The 15,281-nt window shown below is 35.5% G+C and overlaps 1 protein-coding gene across 3 annotated transcripts in view; it reads left to right on the forward strand.

The window, feature by feature from the left end:
• Nucleotides 1-15,281, forward strand: part of Rock1 (Rho associated coiled-coil containing protein kinase 1) — a 124,475-nt gene that overhangs the window by 22,162 nt on the left and 87,032 nt on the right. For all 3 annotated transcript variants that reach the window (XR_009058286.1, XM_057788319.1, XM_057788320.1), the window contains exon 2: nt 11,860-11,941. Coding sequence is in view for 2 of the 3 variants with exons in the window: in XM_057788319.1 (XP_057644302.1) it covers nt 11,860-11,941 (82 nt within the window). In the remaining variant the exon portion in view is untranslated. The remainder of the gene's footprint in view (nt 1-11,859; nt 11,942-15,281) is intronic.

Raw genomic sequence — 15,281 nt, forward strand, 5'->3', positions numbered from 1 at the left:
CCAAAGGAGAAAGATGCCAGAACATTACCAGAAAGCCACAGCCTTGTGGTGATAGATTAATAGAACTGGGTTAATTTAAGATGTAAGAGCTAGCTAGGAATACGCCTTAGCCATTGGCCAAATAGTGTTGTAATTAGTATAGTTTCTGTGTGATTATTTGGATGTGGGCAACCAGGAAATGAAAGCACAGTCTCTGTTTACATCATAGGTTGTGTTGAGAATGATATGAGATAAACTTTGACATTTTTCATAGCTCTGTTTGAAACCTCACGAAAACAGTGGAGTCACCTGGTAAATAGTTGGCTTTTGGCCTCTTTTACCAACATGTCAAATTTACCTGGCCCAACTTGCAAAAGGTTTTTACCTATGGCAGTTTATCTTGCTGTTTCAGGTTACTAAAGGGCCTTAAGATAGTTCCCTACTCAGATGCATCTCCCATACTACCTACGGCTTTAAATAGAAGTAATTAACCTCATGAATCTCTTGGACTTTTCGATTATTATCTTGGTGAAAACAATGGACTTGTTTTATAATGGCATCATTCAACTCATCCACTTTCGCTCTCTTCATCTTGACTCTGTAACTATTGAAATCTAGTGAGCTAAAAGGCTAAGGTCCTAGCGTAAACACTTTTTACCTACCATTGGGAGTGTTTTGATTACAAAGGTTTGAAAATTCAACTTTTTTATTGTATAAACAATAAAAATTATGACTTGAATAAGTCATAGGTAGATTTCATTTTCAGTTAAAGCCTTTGATTCAGAACTCAGATGATGTGACTGGCTACTGGTTTTTCAAATCTGCTTTTTTGGTTTTTGTCTCCTTTCATGGGTAGACTGCTTCTTGGGATTGCAAGATGATTGATTGTAATTGCTTCCAAATTGCTAAAATTCTTCTCTTTTAACTTTCAGTTAGAATTTCTGACTGATCAGATCAGCTCAGATCATGTGCCAGTATGTAAAACAGTGGTCAGAATACTAGCTGATGAGCTTAGGCCTGCTCATTTTCAGCACTTAAGAGTGAACCAGCTTACACCATGCCATTTTACAGTTGGATGAGGGAAGGGTGGAAATTGGAGTTCATGTAACCAAGAAAAAAGTTTTCATGCTAGACAATCCCACATACCTTCCAAAGAACATCATTAAGGGAACTCAAGTAGTGATTATCTGTTATTTTTTATACTTTTGGAAATTACTTTTTAAAAGCTTAATTATTAAAATTTCCAACATTAGAAAAGGTATTTCTAATTAGTTCTAAGGACTGAATTGAAAACTAACAACTGGGATCTTTAATGCTGCTTTCTGTTCTTTTGGATGACATGGTGAAGGATTTCCAAGTGCTTGTTCATTGATCAACTGCCTCAGAACCAAATACGTTTAACAAGTGAGAACTAGCATTGACAGAGGTGGTGTAGTGGAATTTGTATTCTTAGGTGATTGTATGTATGGGTTGCTAGATATTATGTCTCCTGCATCTCTTGGAAAACTGCTGGTAGGAAATCAAAGTAAATCAAAGTAGGAATAAATAAAAAAAAGTCTTGCCTCCCGTTTAAGATACTCTTTTTAAAGAGAAAAGCAGTTAATCACTATCCTATATTGGAGAGGATTAACCTTTTTCTGTTGGCAGAAATGACTGACTTATTTTTGCTTGTTAGATCTATTTTTTGTTTTGTTTTGTTTGAGAATCAAAGTTGATATAGAATCCAGGAAAAGGAGATAGATCTGACTTATTTTGTATGTGTATGCTTATGCATATGGTTAAATGTATGGGTGTGTGTTGCGGAGAGTCAGGACAGTTTGACAGGAATCAGTTGTCTCCTACCATGTGAATTCCAGAGATCCAACTCAAATATCAAAGTCTTGGTGGCAAGCACATTTATCTGCTGAGTTCAACTGCTGTCCCCTGGATCACATTTTTTTGAGGGGGGGGCGAATAGGGAATCATTTTATATCAAATCTGAATAAAATGATCCTTTCATTATTACATTTCTTTAATTCTTGTTATTTTGTCTACCATAAGAAAAGGACTTGTTTTCTTTATTACATTTGTGTATTCATTGACTCATTGATTTTTGTGTCTGGAATTGTTTAATGTGAAAAGGTTATACAAGAATAGTTTACTATATGTAAGAACAAATACTTCCACAAAATTAAGAGATTAGATTATGTTTTTTCTTTAATGAAAGTGTACTTAGACTATTTAAGACCTTGGTTTCTGAGCTACTATTATTTGTGATACTGATGCTGTTCAGGAAAGCCCATGCAAATAGGTATTTGATTGTATTATTTATAGATGTGTCGAGTGTTCTTGGAGCAGTGCCTGGCCCATTGTAAGTTATATTATTTTGTGTTGTTCCTGTCGTTCCCGACCCTTGCAGTGTTTCTGAACTTCTAATGAAAGTTCACAAACTAGTAATGCTCATTTTTATAAGATTTGTCACATTTATTTAATCTTTACAATGGTTTTATGGATTAAGTGAAACATATTATTGCCACGTTATGAATACAATTACACCTCAGAAAAGGTTGAGCTACCTAACAGCATATATATAGCTAGTAAGTGGCAGTCTTGCTGATATTTAGTATGTAGTCCAGCAGGAAGAATGTAACTATTTAATGTGCCTCAAAGATAAGTAATTCCTGTGGGGAGTAGGAAAGAATACTTGGCACACAGAATGCAATAAATGAAGAATTTTTGAATAAAATAGGCATCTAAAATTTTGAGTGGCAGGGGGAGATAAGAAGTCATAGGGAAAAGACCTTAGCAAATATTTATTGACAGGGTTGTGGAAATAAGTCCTATGATACTTTATCTAAGAAACAGTAATCACAAACGTGACCACACGAGGGACTGGTGAGATGGTTCAGTGGTAGCAGCAAAGCCTGATGACCTGAGTTTGATCCCTAGAGTTCATGGTGGTGAGATCTGACTCCCATACATTGTCCTCTGACCCCCCACAGATACACCATGCTGTGCACACACTAATGAGTAAGAAATAAAATTTTAAAACATTGAAATAATTTGATGAGATGAGGAGTAAAAGTGATATCTGTCTGAACCCGCAGTATATTATGAGGTTAAGATAGTTGACTACTGAGAACTGAGCTGGCTGTGGAAATAGCAGGAGAGAATCGAGTGGAAGAAAGGCAATGACCAGGCCTGAACATTTTAGAGAAACAAATAACTGTCATGTCTGTGTAATTACCTTGAAAAACCCTTGTTCCTAGAATGTGGATATGTGTGCCATCTCCAGTGCATTGACTCAGTGCAGGGCAGCCACATAGGGAGGTTTTGTACTCCTGTTGATTTGTGTTCCTTGTGGTTCTCCTTTACTAGATGTCCTTTACTAGAGCTTCAGTAAAGCTATTTTGCAAATAGAAGAGTTTCAAGGAGATAAAGCTTTTGGTGTGGATACAGCCATTGTCATTTAAGGAAGTTGTGGTATTGGCAAAAAGAATTGGAGCGATGTACTGCGGTACTCAACTACTCAGTTTGTGTTCTGGATTTCTAAATGGTTGACATTAGGCCGCTACTGCTGTAACTTAGATGTGGGAACAAGCAAAGATTTTAATGTAGAGGTTTGTAGACTATTTGATCATCTATAAGGGTTAATTTTGTTGCTCGTAAAACTTGTCTTCTGGAGTGTAGGCTTAGGTTATCTGCCATCACTAGCCTTTGACCATTCTGTGGATGAATTTTCTGTTACATTGAGTGATGATTTTCCTTGGTATGGTTTGTTGACATCATTTGCTTCTCTCACATTGGCTATGTATGAATCATGAGTGTTACTACTGAAGGTATTCATTATGGATCCTGAAAAATCAAATTTAGGATGATCTTGGCTTCCTAGTAAGATGACATGATGAATACCAGCATGATTAGTATTCCAGTTTATCCTGAGGAAGACAAATAGACTTTTAAACACCCAGATACACACACACACACACACACACACACACACACATTCACAAACCACCTATTAAAACATGGATTTGTGGTGTCTGTAAAGTAAGTTTAAGTAAGCTGTGAAGCATGAAGCTGGTGTTGTGAAGAAGAATAATGGTGAAGAGTTATGGGGTGATGATTAATGACACCATCATGCATACCATGCAATATTAAATAATAGGAACACATCACCAAGTTTCGGTAAAATAAAATAGGAAGTACCTTAGTTTTCTTTTATTGCTATGATAAAACACTATGACCAATAGCAACTTGGAAAAAGGAAAGGATTTTTTTCAGCTTGTAGTTTATAGTTCATCATTGAGGGAAGTCAGAACAGGAATGAAAGCAGGAACTAGGCCATAGTGGAACTCTGCTTACTGGCTTGCTCTTTAGTCTCATGTTTAGATAGATATATTTCTTAGAGCACCTTCCGTGGACCACCTGCCCAGGTTTGGCACTGCCCACAATGTACTGGGCCTTCCCACATTAATCATTAATCAAGAACATGCCCTACAGACTTGCCTACAGGGCAGACTGATGGATCCATTTTCTCAGTTGAGGCTCCTTTTTCCAGATAATGCTAGCTACTGTCTATCTGACAAAAAACTAAGCACAGGGGACGATTATGAGAAAAGTTAACATTGTTTTATTTGGTAAAGAGTTTGCTGTCCTACACTGAACAGTTATCAGGGTCTTGGAATAGGACAAAAGATTCACCACAAAGAGGGAACTTGCTGGGGGTGAGGTGGGAGTGGGCATTATGCAAGTGTAAGGAAAAGATGTATATTTGAGAAAGAAATATTGGTCCTAAGACAAAATTGAACATTTATTTGTTGCAGTTAACAGTTAAGTATGTGGTTATATGTAGGCTTGTTTGTATGAACGTATCAACTAGAAACACCTATGTTGACTAGATATTGGAAACTTTTATATGTGACTATGAGCTTGACTGCCTTGTCTGTGTGTGTGTTTGAGACTGGGTCTCTTTATCTAGTCATGACTATCCAAGACCGTCGTCAAACACATAGAAGTCTTTCTTCTGACCACTGAGTTGCTGGGATTAAAGGTGTGTACCACCATGTATACCATGCCCAGCTTTAACTGCTTTTCATACTTAATTGGGGTGACATTACTAAGTATTATTTGTCTCTATTGTGTAGAGCATTTTAGAAGAGCCAAGTGAGTAAGCCAGCATAAATGTTTGATATTATAGAATTATTTTTCAATAAAATGATCCATTCAAAGTACAGAGTGGAACAGGAATTTCAAGAGATGCCATTTGTCACAGTTTGACATAGGGTTGGGAATTTTCACAGTAATTTGGAAAGACTCTTGAAATACTATTAAAATATTATTTCTAGCTACATAACGTTCTTGAAGTTGTGTTTTCACGCTTCAACCAAGACAATGTATTCTAACAGGTTGCATGTGGAAGTAAATACTGAGAATCTGTCTCTTTCCCTTTTTTTTTTTTGAAGTTATTTTTTTAAAATTAGAAACAGTCTCACTATGAAGCCTTGGCTGGTTTGAAACTTACTCTGTAGACCAGTCTGGCCTGCAAACTCATAGAGAGCCACAATCTCTGTTCTTGGGTGACTGATTCCTTTTTTTTTTTTTCCTGTTAAACTGAAAGTTAAAGAAGAGATTGGTGGGTCTGGGGATTTAGCTTAGTGGGAGAGTACCTTCCTAACATGGTTATATTTAGGAAGTGGTCTCCTGTGCCAAGGTGTTCAAGGGTACTTTCCACTTTCTGTGTGAGGTTCTGTGTGGTTGGTTTTATTTTGAGGTCTTTGATCCATTTGGACTTGAGTTTTGTGCATGGTGATAGATAGGGGTCTATTTGCATTCTTCTACATGTGAACATCCATGTCAGCACCATTTGTTGAAAATGCTTCCCCCTCCCATTTTATAATTTTAGCTTCTTTGTCAAAAATCAGGTATTCATAGGTATGTGGATTGATATCTGGGTCTTCAGTTTGATTCCATTGTACGTGTGTCTGTTTTTATGACAATACCAAGCAATTTTCATTACTGTAGCTTTATTGTAGAGTTTGAAGTCAGGAATTGTGATGCCTCCAGAAGTTCCTTTATTGTATAGGATTGTTTTAGCTATCCTGTTTTTTTTTTGTTTTGTTTTGTTTTGTTTTCCATATGAAATTGAGTATTGTCCTTTTGAGGTCTGTGAAGAATTTTGCTGAGATTTTGATGGGTATTGCATTGAATTTGTAGGCTGCTTTTGTTAAGATTGCTGTTTTTAATATTTTAATTTTACTTATTCAAGAGCAAGGTCTTTTCATTTTCTGATGTCTTCTTTGATTCCTTTCTTCAAAGACTTAAAGTTCTTGTCATACAAGTCTTTCACTTGTTTAGTTAGAGTTACCCCCAAGATATTTTGTTATTTGTGGCCATTGTAAAGTGTGATGTTTCTCTGATTTCTTTCTCTGCTTATTTAACATCTCTATATAGGAAGGGCAACGGAGATATATATATATATATATATATATATATATATATATATATATATGAGTTAATATTTGTGGTCACTTATGTGTATCACAAATAATAAAAGTTTGACTTCTTTTCTGATTTGTATTCCCTTGATCTCCTTTTGTTGTCTTATTGCTCTAGCTAAAACTTCAAGTAATATATTGAATAGATATGGATAAAGTGGATAGCCTTATTTTGTTCCTGATTTTAGTAGGATGCTTTGAGTATCTCTCCATTTAATTTGATGTTGGCTTACTGTCAACATCATTTAATGCCTTTATTATGTTTAGGTCTGTTCATTGTGTTCTTGCTCTCTCCAAGACCTTTATCATGAAGGGGTGTTGAATTTTGTCAGAGGCTTTTTCAGCATCTAATGGGAAGATCGTTTTTTTTTTCCATTTGTTTATATGGTGGATTACACTGACGGATTTTTGTATGTTGAACCATGCCTGCATCTCTGGGATAAAGCCTACTTGATCATGAATAATTTTTCTTATCTGTTCTTGCAAGTATTTTATTGAGTATTTTTGTATCAATGTTCATCAGTGAGATTGGTCTGTAATTCTCTTTCTTAGTTGTGTCTTTGTGTGCTATGGGCAACTGTTGCCTCGGAAAGTTTGGCAGTATTCCCTATGCTTCTATTGTGTGAAACAATTTGAATAGTATCAGTGTTAGCTCTTCTTTAAAAATCTGGTAGAATTCTGTGCTGAAATCATCTGATCCTGGATTTTTGTTGTTGTTGTTGTTTTTTGTTTTTGAGCGACTTTTGATGACTCTCTATTTCCTAAGGGGTTATAGGTTTATTTAATTTGCTTACTTGGTCTTGATTTAATTTTGGTGTGTGATACTTATTCAGAAAATTGTACATTTCCAATTTTGTGGAGTCCAGATTTTTGAAGTGTGACTTGCTGATTATCTGGATTCCCTTTGTGTCTGTTGTTATGTGCCTTTTTCATTTCTGATTTTGTTAATTTGGATTTTCCCTCTCTGCCTTTTGGTTATATTCTCAATTGAGACTTCATGTTGATGGATTTTTCCTGTGATAAATATGAAATGACCCTCTTCATCTTTTGACTAATTTTAGTTCGAAGTCTATTTTGTTAGATATTAGGATAGCCACACCAGCTTGTTTCTTAGGTCCATTTGATTGAAAATCTTTTCCCAGTCCTTTACTCTGTATAATCCTTTTGTAGTTGAAGTGTGTTTCTTGTATGCAGCAGCAGGATAGATTCTGTTTTTGTATCAAATCTGTTATGCTGTGTCTTTTTATAGACGAATTGAGTCCATTGATATTAAGGGATGTTAATGACTAGTGCTTGCTGTTCCTGTTATTTTTGTTTTTGTTGTTGTTCTTGGTGGCGTGTGTGTATGTGTTTCTCTTCTTTGGGATTTGCTGGTGTGTGATTATCTATTGCCTATGGGTGTAACTGACTTTCTTTGGTTGCAGTTTTCCTTCAAGTACTTTCTGTAGGGCAGGATTTGTGGATAGGTATTGATTAAATCTGGTTTTGTCATTAAATATCTTGTTTTCTTTATCTATGTTGATTGAAAGCTTTGCTGAATATAGTTAGCAGTCTGGACTGGCATCCATGGTCTCTTAGTGTCTGCATGATGCCTGTCTAGGACCTTCTGGCTCTCATTGTTTCCATTGAGAAGCTGGGAGTACTTCTGATAGTTCTGTCTTTATATGTTACTTGGCCTTTTTCCTTTGCAACTTTTAATATTCTTTCTTTATTCTATATGTTTAGTGTTTTGATTATGTGGCAAGGAGACACTCTTTTTGGTTCAGTCTATTTGGTGTTCTGTATTGTGTTTTCATAGGCATGTCCTTTAAATTGAGAGAGTTTTCTTCTATGATTTTGTTGAAAATATTTTCTGTGCCTTGAGCTGGACTTCTCATTCTTCTATCCCTATTATTCTTAGGTTCAGTCTTTTCGTGGCATCCCATATTTCCTGGATTTTTTTTTGGTTAAAAATTTGTTATATTTAACATTTTATTTGACCAATTAATCTATTTCCTCTATTGCATCTTCACTGCCTGAGAGTCTCTCTTTAATCTCTTGTATTCTGTTGTTTATGCTTGCATCTGTAGTTCCTGATCTTTTACTCAGATTTTCCATTTTCAGATTTCCCTCAGTTCGTGTTTTTTTTTATTGCCTCTATTTTAGTTTTCAAGTCTTGAATCTTTTTTTTTTTTTTTTTTAAGGAATTTGTTGATTTCTTCCAATTTTTTGGCTGTCTTTTCCTCCATTTCTTTAAGGGAATTTTTCATATTCTTAAGGGCCTTACTCTTTATAAAGTTATTTTCAAGGTTGTTTTCTTCTGCGTTGGGATGTTCAGGTCTTTCTGTTTCTAATTTCTGGTGGTACTGTTTTATACTTCATATTGTTGAGTGTATTCTTACCCTGTTTACCCATCTTTTCCTCCAGTCTGAACAGGTGGAACCTGTGTTTAAGGGGGCCCTTTTTTCTCCAGTTGGTGTAGTTGGGAGTTGTGGCTCTGTGGAACACTCCTTCAGGTGTAGGCAGAGCAGACCTTCCATTGATCATTCCTCGAGGTGCCTACAGTCCCAAAGCTCAAATGGTCCAGTGGTTAGATAATTTCTGGACCCTGCTGACATGCTCCACCGAATTGCTGATGCTTTTCCGTCTAGCCCAGCCACCGCGCTGCTGCTCACGCCTCCGTTATCATTCTTTTTATATGTTGTTGATCTACATTTGTACTTCAGAGCCAAATTCTCAAAAGATACTTGCTTGTGGTTTTCTTTTATACTTTACTTGACTTTGATATCAGGTTATTTGGCTACGTTGAAAGTACTCTTCTTTCTGTTTTCTAGGAGAGATTCTCTAAAATTGTTAATTCTTTTTTGGTTTGATAGAATTCTCTAGAGAAATCATCAGGCCTTAGAAATCTTTTTTCTTTCTTTTTGGTAGGAGTTGTACTAATTAATGTATTCATATTGAGTTACTTGCTTTAGTTTGTTCTTTTCAAAAGGAGTTGTTGGCTTCATCAAAATTAACACATTTATGTGTAGTTTTTAAATTTATTTCTGTGTTACATTTCCTGTATTTTCAAGATCTTTTGTGATCGCACCTATTTCATTTCTCATACTAATTAGTCTGTTATCTAATTGTGGCCTGTAGTTTTACAACATCACCAACATCCTCCTTATTGCTCCTTTTCCTCCTGTGTCTTCTAGTGCTAATCATCATCTTATTTCATTGCAAGACTTTGATAAATTAAAGATGTCATATGCCGCTCTCCTCCTTCCTTTTAAACTCTTGTTTCCAGATGGGTATTGAAAGATAAACACCCAAATTCCTAGCCTGGGTGTGTCATACTTTAATGTTCCCTTACCCATTTTTCAGTTTTACCTCCTCCATGGCCTTTCCAGTCAGAAGCACTCTCTTTTCTCTAACTTCTCGCTTTTCCTCCTTGTTTTACCCTATCTTCATCTTACTCCTGCTAGGTTTTATCTCTACAAGTTTCTTAAAGCCCCCCAAATTGGGCAGTCCTTTCTGTTAATGCTAATTCCTACTTACAGTTGGTAGATATTTTATATTTCCTTTTTTGCTCTACTTCTGAAATCTTGAGAGACAAGTTTTTATTTTTTTCTTCTATGATTTCTGTACATGAAAGGAGACTGAGATATATATATATATATAATGATTATATAAATGATTATATAATAGGCCTTTTAAGAAATTTATAATTTATTATTTTTATTTTTAAATTTTTAGTTTACTTTTATTTATGTGTCTGTGCAGCATGTGTGTACAGGTTCCTTCAGAGGCCAGAAGAGGGTATCAGGACATGAGACTGCAATAACAGACTTGATGTAGGTGCTAAGAATTGAAAACAGGTCTTCTGGAAGAGCAGCAATTGGCCTTAACCACTAAATTTTGGAGGATTTCTTACTTTGCTTTATGGTTGAATATTCACATTCTTGTATTGCACTGCTTTTCTACTTTATCAGAATAGAAGCCTGAACTCTTAAGTGTCTTAACATTCATTAGCCATAGTTGGTGTATGCTTTGTTTACACTAGAATATCTTTCCAGGAATTTTATTTCTTTGGCTTAACATAACTTGGATTTTGCCTGTGGGTGGCACTTAAAAACATAGATCGTCCCATCTTACTATAGAATTAGTATATTTGATGGTGGGGCCAAATATCTAGTGGCCTGATGCAGCTAGTAAAGGTGACCAGATTTTCATTAATAAATATGTTACCAAGTTCAGTGGTCAAAAAAAAGGTAGATGGAATTGCTAATTAGTGAAGATTTTAACATCATGACCTGAGTTTTCTCTTAAAATTTTATAAGTATATGACTAAAATGTGTATTTGTCATTCCTAGCAATAGGGAGACGACTCTGGACATAATAAAAGAAACATGGGAATATTCAGGGTTTCACATGCTTATCCTAGTCTCACAAATCAGATGCAAGTAGATGTGTAGATAACTACTAGTTCTCACTTTACAGTGCCGAAAACACAGGCTCAACGAGGTTATGTGGTTTGTATTCTCAGTAGCATGTAAGTACAGGTATGTTTTCCTTTGGATTGTAATTATTTGATTTTTTTTCTTTTTTTTAAAGCTAGAAAATACTGAGGCCTTTCTGGAGTTCATTACTTTATTGGGATTATCCAAAAATAATTATTCTCTATTACTAATAAGTACATAAACCACATTGACAGAAGAGCAACTCTTTGTAATGAAGACATTCTAGGATTACTTGAATGTGCCTTCTTCTATATCATATAGTAATATATAGTCTCAGTACAAATTTTCCTTTGCTTATATGGATTGCTACACCTTCACATTGCCCAGCACTTGCTTATATATTTAATAAATGCCTAATTTTAAAAAGGAAAAGGCTCCTATTTCTCATTTCCTATTTGTTGTCCTAGAAGGTGCTTTAAGAGAGAAAGTAATCCCTGTGAACACTTGTTATGCTTTTATAATTAAATATGTCTTGCATATGTGATTATGTATCATTTGGTTTAAATTTTATGCTTCATTCAATATTATTCGATTTTCATTAAATTTATGCTCCATTAAATATTATTTAGTTTATGATTATTACTCTGTAAAAGTTTATAATTACAAATGTAAGTTTGCTGAACACTTGTGAAATGAAGATAAATTTAGTAGTAAAGATAAGTAGAATGTAAAATCTTGTAAAGAGAGTATATGAATCATAATCATATGCAATCAATGTGGTGATTTTCCTCTTCCACTGACTGGAAGATTTAGAAAGTAAAAAGGAAAATATTTATATGAAATACAAAAAAGGACTTTTATCACTTTTGTAACCTTGTAAAGGATGTTCAAAGAACACAAGGTGTATTGAAGAGAGGATATGAAATATTAAAATCAGAAAACATTCTGATTTGCTAACACTACCTGTTTGTTTGTTCCTTTAGGATGGATTGGATGCTCTGGTTTATGATTTGGACTTTCCTGCCTTAAGAAAAAACAAAAATATCGACAACTTTCTAAGCAGATGTAAGTACTTGCTGTAGAATTTTATGTTATTGTGCGTGTAACTCTATATCCGGTTATTCACATCCCCTTCCCCTTTTGTTGAATTCTTTCTGTTTTATCAGTGAATTCTATGTAATATTAGTACAAAGATTGACACTACCTGTTGTACTAAAGCAAGGCCCCACCTTGTGAGTGAGATTTTAGAAGTAATTTAGGTGCCTATCATACATACTGATAAGTAAAAGTCACAAATGGGGCATCTAACGGTAGTACAAAGAAAAACACTGTACTTTAACATATTAACACATTAATACAGGAAATGTATATCTTGATACTGAAAAATTCATATTCACAAATATCTGGTGAAAGAAACTTGTTTATCTTAATAAAGGAAACCTGTAATTCAGGTTTTATTCTTCTGCATGTGTGTGTCCAGTTTTCCTAGTTTCACATGTTGAGTTTATTTCTGGGTCACCTATCCCATTGGTCTGTGTAGTTCGACAGTCTTCTGCGTTTAGTCACATGAGTTAGGAGTCACAGTCCTAGTTGTTTATTTGAGAAGGAGTAAAGACATGGGGAGTAGAGTGAAGTAGTAATTATGAATATGTATTAGGAATATCATAAATACTTTGCAGTACCACATTTATAATTATTTACAGATTGAAAAGCTTTCTTATGGCCAGATGTGGAGGCCCATGCCTGTAATCTTGCAGTTGGGAACCCTGGATTTGGGGCCATCTTAGAATATGTAGTAAGGAAAGAGCTTAGAGGCAAAAAGCTTAAGAGAAAGAGGGGACATCTACTCGACATTGACTTTGAGGGATTTAGTTAAGATAGGAGTATTGTGTCGTTAAAGGTGAAGAGGTCAGTTTTGTCTGCTCATGCTAGAAAGTAAATATATAATTCAACACACGCACATATGTATTGGTAACCTGGCAGTTGTCTGTGTGCTTCATTTGTTTCAGCTTAGTAATCACTAAGAATATTCAGTTTGAGTGAAAATCAGTGAGAGGTTGGTGGATGATGTAAGGAAAAACCCACAAAACTGAAATATGTCTTAGGATTTCTTTTGTTGTATTAAGACCAAGACATCAAAAACAACATGGAAGGAAAGGGTTTGTTTCAGCTTACAGCTCCACATCACAGTCTGTCATTGAAGAGACTCAGGGCAGGAACTGTTGCTCAGGAGGTAGAGAAGTACTGCTTACTGGATTGCACAGCCTGGTTTTTCATATCACCTAGGACATCAAGCCTAGGGGGCGACAATGCACACAGTGAACTGCACCTCCTCACGTATCAATCAAGAAAATGCCCTGGGCCTGGAGAGATGTCTTAGCGATTAAGAGCATTGACTGTACTTTAGAGAACCTTGGTTCAATTTCCAGCACCCACTTGGTGGTTCATGGCTGTGACTCTAGTTCCACGGGATCCGATACCCTCATACATACATGCGTGCAAGCAAAAACATCAATGCACATAAAATAAGAATATATCATTTAAAAAAAGAAAAGAAAATGCCCTACAATATTGCTTGCTCAGAGGCTAGTTTGGTGGAGACATGTTGCAAGGGGCTGCTTATGGACCTCCCACACCAGAGACATTCTCACTTAAAGTTCCCACTTTCAAATGTCAAGCTTACATGAAACTAGCCAGCCCAAATACTGTGTTGTAGATTGGGGAAATATTAGATACTAGAGTATATATTGAAAGTACATTAGGAAAATGCATAATTGATAAATAGAATTAAAGCTAACTTGATATGTATGATTATGATTTAAATAAGAAACATGGCCTTATGTTTATCTAGATATTAGATATGTTAAGCTGCATAAGTGCAAACAGGATAACTGGTGAATTGGATTTAAATAGGATTGTTGTTTTGCCAAACTAAGTGTAACAGAAGAAGGCAAAATACATGTAAGAGAGTGATCATCTAAGCCTTTAAAGAGTTAAACCAGGAGAATATTGGAGAAATCAGTAAACTAAAAAATTGTCTAAGTGACCTAAGAGTCAGTAGATTTACAACCATCTCATTTACAGTGAGATTTTGTGTATGGAGAAGGGATCTGACTTCACCTGTTTTGCTTCTGGGACCAGTAGTCTAAGTAGGATGGGAGAGGAGGGGTTATCACTTGAGAACTGCAGAAATGATGTCCTCAGATGAGAACTTGGTTTCCTTAAAGCCCAAGCTAAGGGTAATATTTACATCTTTAATAATTAGAAAAATTAGAGGAATAATATATCATGATGTGAAATGATATGAAATCCAGATTTCAGTGTCTGTAAGTAACAGTTTTATTGGGACATTGTCATGCTCAGTTTTTTGTTTATTTTGTTTTGTTTTTTTGAGACAAAGTTTCTCTGTGTAGACCAAGCTGGCTGTGAACTCAGAAATTCACCTTCCTCTGCCTCCTGAGTGCTGAGATTAAAGGCGTGCACCACTGCACCCAGCACCATGCTCAGTTTTTAATGCCTCATTTATAGCGGCTTTGTGCTATAGTGGTTCAGTTGGGTAGTTGTAACAGGCCATACATGACCATTTAGTGTAGTGTAAATCATACTGATATAATTATAAGTTGTATTTTGAGTGCCACGTGTATCACGTTTTACCTTTTATTTTAGTACATACCTGTTGTGTTCAAACAAGAATAAAAAAATGTACTTTAAATGTCCTTTTGAGGCATGTTGGAATATGGGTTGTTTTATCAAGTTAGATGGTAAAACATTTTTGTTGTATAGTTGACAGAATAGCCATGCTGAAGAATATAATATCCAGTGATATTATCAGGCTAAATATTCCCAACTCAGAGGACAGCATAGTTATAGAGAACCAGAGCACTTAAAGTGGAATAGTCTCATCACAGTAAAATTTCTTCACAAAAATGGAAAGAAACAAGGCTGCAATCTTTAATAAGTTTGCTACTGGCTTATTTTATAGCGAAACAGAAAAGTTATTCACTAATGGTATGTGATTGATGGCAACCAAACATGTAATGAACAGAGAAACATGTTCCTAACACTGTTGGCTGGGTAGAGTGCTTTCCTAGTGTGTGCAAGGACCTGGGTTCAGTCCCTGTCTGCCACAAAAAAGACCATTAGAATTTTGACAAGAGCATTGCTCAAAAACAAGGAAAAACAAACAGCTGCTACATTTAAAAAAAGACAGTCTTGGTGAGGGTCTTTGCTCTCTCTGCCCCCTTTTGGTTATCTGAGTCCCTTATGTAAAAAATAGCCCAAGCTGGCCTGAAATACAATCTTTTTGCCCCATCCGTTCAAGAAATGGGATTGTAGGCATGCAATACCATGTTCGGTTTTGGCTTCAGTTTATTTGAGGTACCAATGCACCTTAGAAATTATTCTG

This window comes from Chionomys nivalis, chromosome 14 (assembly GCF_950005125.1).
Source record: "Chionomys nivalis chromosome 14, mChiNiv1.1, whole genome shotgun sequence".
Taxonomy (NCBI): Eukaryota; Metazoa; Chordata; class Mammalia; order Rodentia; family Cricetidae; genus Chionomys; species Chionomys nivalis.